This window comes from Salvia hispanica, chromosome 5, assembly GCF_023119035.1.
Source record: "Salvia hispanica cultivar TCC Black 2014 chromosome 5, UniMelb_Shisp_WGS_1.0, whole genome shotgun sequence".
NCBI classification, from domain to species: domain Eukaryota; kingdom Viridiplantae; phylum Streptophyta; class Magnoliopsida; order Lamiales; family Lamiaceae; genus Salvia; species Salvia hispanica.
This window is the reverse complement of record NC_062969.1, coordinates 32892489-32901165: the sequence shown is the minus strand read 5'-3', so window position 1 is coordinate 32901165 and position 8677 is coordinate 32892489. Positions and strand designations below refer to the sequence as shown.

Genomic DNA, 8677 nt, shown 5'->3' with positions numbered 1-8677 from the left:
TGAAATTCCTGACCTCATTCAATAGATAGAAAATTAATTTATTTTATTCTCGAAATTGTATATTATCACATAAATTAGAATGGCATAGTTAAATTATTAATAAACAATTTATTAAATAATATTAAAGTCCCATCACTTTCTCATGTCACAATTTATGAATGATAACACCACAAGTGGGAAGACTTCACCAAGTCTTCGGCAATGAATGTCCTCACAAGTCATGACTACGATTGTGGTACTCAATTTTGAATATTATTCCCACTTTCACATTGTTGGCTTGTTTAATTTTAATATTTGGTTATATTTTAAACCCCAAGTGATTTATATATACATACATAACTAAATAAGGTTGCATTAGGTGAGACAATATCCACGTACCAAAATCTAGACTAAATCTCGGCCGTTTGATGAAGATGGAGGGCTAGGATTATTTCATTAACAATTTAAGGTAAATAAATTTACTATAACTTTTTTTTCAAAAGCGAATCAAGGCTACCAACAAAGAAAAAGGATAACACACGTTTGGTGTCCATATAGAGAGGTATCTTAAATCTTGTCTTGGTTCACTATTAACACTTTGAAAATCAAGCCTAATGGATAGATCTTCCCATCTCTACCTTCTTATTACATCACTCTTACTTCTTCAATGGCTGATTGATTATAGCTCAGCCAAATCAGATATCAATACTGATCGTTCTTCACTTCTTGCCTTCAAATCTCAAATATCTTTTGATCCCCATAATATATTAACCAAAAATTGGAGCTCTGGAAGCAATATCTGTAGTTGGATCGGAGTTACTTGTGATTCTCGCTATCACAGGGTGACTCAGTTGAATATATCTTCCATGGGCCTTGTCGGAACCATCCCACCTGAAATCGGAAATCTTTTTTTTCTTGTTTCTTTAGATTTGAGCGAGAACTCTTTTCGTGATCCTATTCCTTCATCTATTTTCAACATGTCAAGTTTAGAAGTTTTGAAATTGAGGAATAATAGTTTGTCTAGTAGCCTATCAATTGATATGTGCAAAGACAATCTTCATAGGCTCAAGAGACTTCATATTTCTTACAACAAGTTGTTTGGGGAAATACCATCGAGTTTGGAGCAGTGTTCACAACTTGAGTATGTTTCTTTAACAAGCAACAATTTTAGTGGACGCGTGCCAACACAAATTGGGAACTTGACATTGCTTCAAGAGTTATATTTGAGTTCCAACAATTTAATTGGTAAGATCTTATCTTCATGATCTCAAGACTTCCATATTACATATGTACAAACTCATATATAATTGGATATTTATTTGGTGTAATTTACTCGCAGGTAATATTCCAAAAGAGATCGCTACTCTTACTAATTTAGGAAGTTTGGATCTGAGCATCAACAACTTTGTCGGACACGTGCCAAGAAAAATTGCGAACTTGCCAATGCTTCAATCATTGGACCTTAGGACCAACAAGTTGAGCGGTAAGATTTTCTCATGCTCTTAGTTTACTAGTTAAAAGTTTAGCTAGTCTAATTATATTCTACATCTAATTTTTGTTTTCTTTTTCAAATTATATTTATACTCGGACAGTTATATACCCCTTCCGTCTCAGCCTAAGTGAGACGTATTTCCTCTTTTTGGCAACAATCAACTCATTTTTCTCTCCTACTTTATTCTATTATCTCTTCTACTTTATCCTCTCTCTTACTTTACTATTAATATTTTAATTCACTAAAACACCATTACCTAAATTTTTGTGCCAAAATAGAAATGTGTCTGCTTAGGCCAGGACGGAGGGAGTATATGACTGCGTTTTAATTTCCGACAACTTTACAAATTAACAGGTAATATTCCAAAAGAGATTGGTCATCTTACAAAGTTACAAGGATTGGGCATGGGTTTCAATGAGTTTTCAGGCCCTATACCTGTAACTATTTAGAGCATGACTTCGTTGGAGTATTGTGACCTTGCATCGAATCATTTGAGTGGATCGTTATCAAGAGATACCGGAAACATGACATCCCTTCGTAGAATAGGCCTTGAAGAAAATAATCTAATTGGTATGAGCATATCACTTGTTGATGCTTAATTTGAGCAAAGTTTATGATTTCTATCATAATCTATAGGTGAAATTCCAAAAGAGATCGGTCTTCTTACTAATTTCGAGCGATTGAGCATGTGTTGCAACAAAATTAATGGTTCAGTGCCAAGAGAACTTGGGAACTTGACAGCCATGATTGGTATATACCTTCACAATAATGCTTTAAGTGGTACAATTCCAACCCTTCCTCTGTTCCATCAAATTTCATTGCGTTTATCGCTACTGAAATTTGTGAAGATCAATTTTTTTTCAACATGAATGATTCGTCTACATCACATGTCATTGTTACTGCCGCCGTCCCACATTAGGGTCACATTTATTGTGGGCACGGATTTTAAGAAATGTAAAAAAAATGAGTTGAATGAGTTAGTAAACTATGAGTCTCACTTATATATAATAGTTTTATAATAAAATGTGAGTTGAATTGGTTGGTGGAATGTGGGGTCTCCTTACCAATTATGAAAAAAGTTAAATGTGACTCTTATTATTGGGACGGACTAAAATGACAAAATGTGACTCACGGAGGTAGTATTTGATAACTACATTGATCTTACAAGATGTAAATTTATTGCAGGTCCTATACCAAAAGAGTTGGGTCGTCTTGTTAATTTGTGGGAGCTCCAATTGAATTACAACTTTCTGGTCAATGGATCAATACCAAAGGAAATGGGGAACATGACATCCCTGTCTTATTTATTGCTTTCTAGTAATGAATTAAGCGGTATGATACTTTCTCTTTCCTAATGTTGAGTAACATGTTTTAATTCATTCCAAAAGAAATTTATGTTTGGATGATTTGTAATCTCACAGGTGAAATTCCAAATGAAATATTTCTTCTCAATAATTTATTGGATTTGAACATTGGAAGCAATCGACTTAGTGGATCACTGCCGAGAGAAATTGGTAACACAACCATTCAAAATATGTGGATTTACGAAAATAATCTAAGCGGTATGATATGATTTCCTATCTCAGTTTGCTTTTTCATAAAATAATGCAAGAAATGTGGAAATAATAGTTGTGAGGCAAACAATTCCCACGTTGGAGAATGAACAAGAGTTGCAAGTGTATAAATAGGCTATCCCAATTCCATTAGTGTGAGGCCTTTTGGGGAGTACCCCAAGAGCAAAACCGTGAGTGCTTTGCCCAAAGCGGACAATATCATACTAATGTGGAGTTCGGGTGTGCGCCACCGAGACCCAACAGTGGTATCAGAGCCCTGGTTCAGGGCTGGGCCTGTGTGGCTCGGGGTTCGGTGGTTGCGCTTGCAAGTTCTCCAATGTCTCTGCGTGAGCTCGACCAAGACCAGTGGTGACCGGTTGACCTGTAACATGAGGCACACATGTGGTCTTGGACTGGTGGTCGAGTTGCAAGTGTATAAATGGGCTATCCCAACTTCATTAGTATGAGGCCTTTTGGGGAGTACTCCAAGAGCAAAACCGTGAGGGCTTTGCCCAAAGCGGATAATATCATACTAATGTGGAGTTCGGGTGTAAGCCACCGAGACCCAACAATAGTCATTTTGGATAAACTGTGCTCAATCTTGGTACAAATATACTCATCTTTGTGTATCAATCATGATTCTGTGAGAACCATAGATTTACATATTTCTCAAAACTGAGACTTAACAAACATAGTAAACTTACAGGTCCAATACCATCCACCTCTGTTAATGAATCAAGGCTGATTAATTTCGCACTACATTCCCACAACTTGAATGGAAAGATTCCAGCATCCATTTGCAACTTGAGATCCCTCAAAATCCTCTATTTGTCAAACAATAGTTTGGAAGGAGCAGTCCCAGATTGTCTTGGAAACATGAGCACATCTCTGTTAATCCTTTATTTGAATGCAAATAAACTTAGTGGTCTCATCCAATCAACATTTACAAAGGGTTGCAGTCTTCCAATTAATCTGAATGGAAACAGATTGAATGGAACACTGCCCCAAACCTTAGTTAATTGCCATCGTCTGTGGGACCTCGACATTGGTGATAATGAAATACGAGGTAAGTTTCCTGATACGAGGGGACTCGTATCGAGGGATAACTGCGAGAGATCGCAGAGAAGATATTGGTTCGTTCGCGGGAAGATTCCCGTCGAGCAGCCAACTATCGTTCAACTAAGGATTTTGATAATGTAAATTGCAGAGAAAAGTAAAAGACGATAAAAGATAAATTATATTTCTTCAATGAATAATTCAAAAGATAACAGAGCTCCTATTTATACTAGGAATAACCTAAACTTAATGATCAAGAAATAGATATTCTAATTATATAAGAAAGATATGGAAAATCACTATACTAATTAATAAAGATATGGGGATATTATGAAGGGAAATTGGTCTCTAAAATCATGAACTTTGCCTAAAATTTGGTATTTCCCATGAACTTTGAAATTGGTATATAATATCACAAACTTTGCATTTTGTTTGGTATTTCCCAAACTCACTCAAATAAGATATTTTCATCAAAATCTTATTTAATATAGGCAACCTTGATATGTTTTATAATATTTGAAACCACTTTTTAAGTTCATAACACGTAGCATAAAAAGTCACGTTGAAAACTACGTTGATTTAATTGTGTCAAGTATGATAAAAAAGCCTCGTAAGTTAGTCAAATATAGCAATAAACATGCCGTGGGAAATACCAAACAAAATGCAAAGTTCGTGATATTATATACCAATTTCAAAGTTCATGGGAAATACCAAATTTTAAGCAAAGTTCATGGTTTTAGAGACCAATTTCCCTATTATGAATATGCTCGTATCAACTCCCCCACGGTTAAAATTCACCTTGTCTTCAAGGTGGAAACCAATGAGCAATGAGGCATCTCGGCTCCGAAATTCGGCTATCAAGAAACACAACATAAAACTCCTTACGCTCATCAATCTTCATTCTCTGACCATGACCCAGTAAAATTACATCTCTAAATCCATATTTCGTGTGCTCGAATTTCTCACTTAGGCAACTCATCAACCCCTTAAACACTCCCAAAATGGCCACATTTGTTGGAGAAATTGTCATAGTCCTGCACATCATCTTCAAAAATGTGTATATAAGAGAAGAAATGGTTCTAGTCCTCCCATTCACCACGATGCCACTACCTTCTATCACCTTCTCTTGTGCATCTGCAACTTTCCTTCCAGCTACCCCATCTTTATCCTGATTCTTTTTCTTATTCTTCATAATTGATTCTTTGCCTGATCTATGCAACAAAATCTCCTCATTACCATTTCCCTTTGCCTTCTTAGGAGTCCCTTTGTTGCACTCATTAGATTCATCAGAATCATCATCCTCAGACACCATATCATCACATAAGAGCAAATCTAATAACTTAAGAGCAGACTCTTGACGGTTTTGCTTAATTGAAGCCTCTAAAGCTATCTCCTCATCCATTGATATTCTAAGAGCAAGAGCAAGTTCCGGCTCCCAGTATGTAGTCATGCCAAAGAATTTCCATCCAGTTGGCATCTCAAAAAATATCAGATTCGTGTTCTTAGCTACGACATCAAGAGCCGCTGATGTGGGCATGCTCTGTGCAACTCCTTTAAGTCCACCGAGAAAATAGGATATAGCATGAACAACATATGCAACTATAATAGCAACAAAATCAGATGGGGAGACAAAGAACCCTTTTCCGAAATCCATATTGTGGTCAACATCTCCATCTGCTGCCGCCCCAAACTCTGGCAGGTCCGGATTGTTGTCTGACTTGCTCAACCCCACACGAGCCACTAGTTCCCTTACATATATCAGATGTCTTTTGCCAAAATCTTCTTTGGGAGCACAATTAAGCAAGGAGCTTTCCTTTGCACCCAGCTCTTCCACAAATATACGTTTAGCATAAGCTCCAGCAACACCATGAAGTGCATAACAGCAGAAAGTTAATTTCAAATATGAAAATAGCTTCCTGAAAGTCTGGAAATCTAAAATAGACTTCCTCAATTTGACATAGTCACTTGCTGTATCAAAAACATCAACGTCTATCTGCTCGTCTGAGCCAATGAAGTTACCCAATTCAATTTTGGATATCCACCCCAGGTAGGTCATCAGCAGCATCCTCCCGAAGGTCACCATGCTCCTCCTTGTTGATCTTGGAATCTTCAACATCAGTAACTCCTGAGATTTCCAACGAAATATCAAGGCTGAAGTCTTTAACATCATCAGTTAATAGATCCTCCCTCGAAAACAAGGCCAATTCCGTCAAGTCATACTCATGAAGGTCGTACGGTGGATCAGGATCAGGTTGGAGATTGTCGACGTGGCGATCCGCGGCATCTAAAGGTGTCTCAAATTTAGCAATGGTCGCTATCAGATTGACTTTCGCTTCAGTAAGGTTCATCGACTGCGCATCCTCGCGCGCAAGTATTATTGGATCGCGCTCTATGTCCTCCATTCCAGGCATACCAAACTGATTGGTGCGAGGAGGGATTAACCTAGCATCGGCGTCGAGCGCTGAATAACAAAATGAATTGAAAGACGCATCCTCACCATGATTTGGATTTACTCCATCATTAAAACTTATATCATCCGAATTGTGAAATTCCTCCATAGCTATTCTCTTGCCGGAAGAAGAACTAGAGCAGTCGCATTTCACACTCTCTGAAATCTCCATGTTTATTAAACTGGGGACAACAACAAGTACAACATGAGGGACCAATGTTGGACTGGTACTGGGGTCACCGGGCTGGGAGATCACGGCTAGTGGGGGCGGGTCATCGTCTAACAATTCGCCCTCATCTCCATTGATGTCGGAGCTGCACGGAGGAGCTGGTGGGGGCAGATTTAAGGGCAGGACAGCAACTGCAGTGGGAAGCGGGGCGGCTGTGCGGGCTCCTCGCAGCGTGTGGATCGCCCGGCGACTGTCCGTATGGATCGCCTAAGAGACGTTCATTTGCATCCATCCGTGACACCAATTGCTCGACATCTGCGCTCAAGCGCTCAAGCTGTGAAACCAAGGCAGCCAACGATAGGTTCGGTTCCAACTCCTGCGTCACCGGATCACGTGGCATGCCGAGAGGCTCCGTATGGCCGATATCATTGATCGTTGAATGATCTTGCCAAACTGGGGGATCGAGAGGTTGCCGATATAACGACAATGGTTGGTAGTAGTCGATGGTCGGTAGGTTGTACTGGTAGGGCTGCGTCCATGGGTAGTGTGGAGTAGTTGTCATCGTTGCACCAGAATAGTGCGAGTGATTATATGCGGGGTCTGGATCCGGTTGCGGCTGTGCTGGAGGTCGAAGTACTTCAACGAACCGATCTGTGTTGTCAAGCCGAGTCTCTAGATTTGAGACAGCCGCCATATCTGGATAGGAGTACCCAAATTGCACGTCTTGTCTCTGGGGGTACCAACACGATGTGGGGCTCGGCATGGGAAGCGGCAAGGGGAACTGTCTGTCAAATTGGCGATGGTGATAGTCGGCGTAGTTGTAGGAATTCATGGATGAAGGATGAAGATGATTGACGGTGGTAAATAGAGACAGAGAGGTTGAGGACTGGATGAAAGCACCAGTTGATACGAGGGGACTCGTATCGAGGGATAACTGCGAGAGATCGCAGAGAAGATATTGGTTCGTTCGCGGGAAGATTCCCGTCGAGCAGCCAACTATCGTTCAACTAAGGATTTTGATTATGTAAATTACAGAGGAAAGTAAAAGACGATAAAAGATAAATTATATTTCTTCAATGAATAATTCAAAAGATAACAGAGGCTCCTATTTATACTAGGAATAACCTAAACTTAATGATCAAGAAATAAATATTCTAATTATATACTCCCTCCATCCCAGAGAAGTTGGCACACTTTGAAAATGGCACGGGATTTTAGGAGGTTTTATTTTGTGTGTTAAATGAAGAGAGAAAATATAATTTTTATATTCATATGAGAGAGAACTTTTTCCAAAAAGGAAAATGTGACATCTTTTGTGGGACAAACTAAAAAGGAAAGTGTGCCAACTTCTCTGGGACGGAGGTAGTAAGAAAGATATGGAAAATCACTATACTAATTAATAAAGATATGGGGATATTAGGAATATGCTCGTATCAATGAGTCTCAAAAAAGAAGAAATGTGAAGGAATTTTAAATATACCCAACAACATTTTTATGCTACGAGAAAGGTCGAAATGGGAGAGGATGAGAGAGAGCTAGGAAAGGGAGACACGGTTGGGATTCTCTGATTTTGGAATAGAAACTAAACTGAGGGAGAACTACTCGAGTGCGAAATAGAAGTAACAAGTGTGAGAGACGATCGAGAAAAGGATGGCGTGCATGCACCACCACTCCCATGACTGAAGCATAAAAATTATAAATATATTTATAAGAACCAGCGCAAGAAAAATGGAAAAGGAGCTCTACGACCAAGAGCAACGGAGCCCGCACCCATATTTTGGAATTATGAATAAAAGCCGAGGCTATGATACAAATGAAAAGAGAAAGAGCAGCAGCAACGGGCAGCAGGGGGGGGGGGGGGGCTGATCGCGATGGCAGGGTGACTCCATCAGCGGCTGGTGGTGACTCGAACGAGAGGTCGATGGTGGACTGGTCCCGGCTCAGCCAGAAACTGACACTCGTCGCGATTCAGTTTTGGA

At 39.4% G+C, this 8677-nt stretch overlaps 1 protein-coding gene across 3 annotated transcripts; it reads left to right on the top strand.

Annotated features, from left to right (window-relative positions):
• The first annotated feature begins 341 nt into the window (after positions 1–341).
• LOC125190900 (probable leucine-rich repeat receptor-like protein kinase At2g33170) lies at positions 342–4410 on the top strand. Of its 3 annotated transcripts, XM_048088322.1 has the most exons (8): positions 342–448; positions 1043–1224; positions 1319–1462; positions 1826–2041; positions 2108–2251; positions 2657–2803; positions 2893–3033; positions 3731–4410. In XM_048088322.1, the coding sequence occupies exons 4-8, from the start codon at positions 1924–1926 to the stop codon at positions 4222–4224; spliced, it is 1044 nt and encodes a 347-aa protein (XP_047944279.1). In that variant the 5' UTR covers positions 342–448; positions 1043–1224; positions 1319–1462; positions 1826–1923; the 3' UTR covers positions 4225–4410. The 3 variants fall into 3 exon arrangements, with proteins under 3 accessions (XP_047944279.1, XP_047944278.1, XP_047944277.1); XM_048088321.1 differs by lacking the exon at positions 342–448 and having other exon boundaries at positions 583–1224; XM_048088320.1 differs by lacking the exons at positions 342–448; positions 1826–2041; positions 2108–2251 and having other exon boundaries at positions 583–1224.
• Positions 4411–8677: the final 4267 nt, after the last annotated feature.

Excerpts from the sequence above, each read along its gene's own strand:
- LOC125190900 (XM_048088320.1), top strand. The coding sequence starts at position 594 with ATGGATAGATCTTCCCATCTCTACCTTCTTATTACATCACTCTTACTT. Across the intron at positions 2,804-2,892 it reads TTCTAGTAATGAATTAAGCG|GTGAAATTCCAAATGAAATA; the intron begins GTATGATACTTT and ends GTAATCTCACAG. Across the intron at positions 3,034-3,730 it reads TTACGAAAATAATCTAAGCG|GTCCAATACCATCCACCTCT; the intron begins GTATGATATGAT and ends GTAAACTTACAG.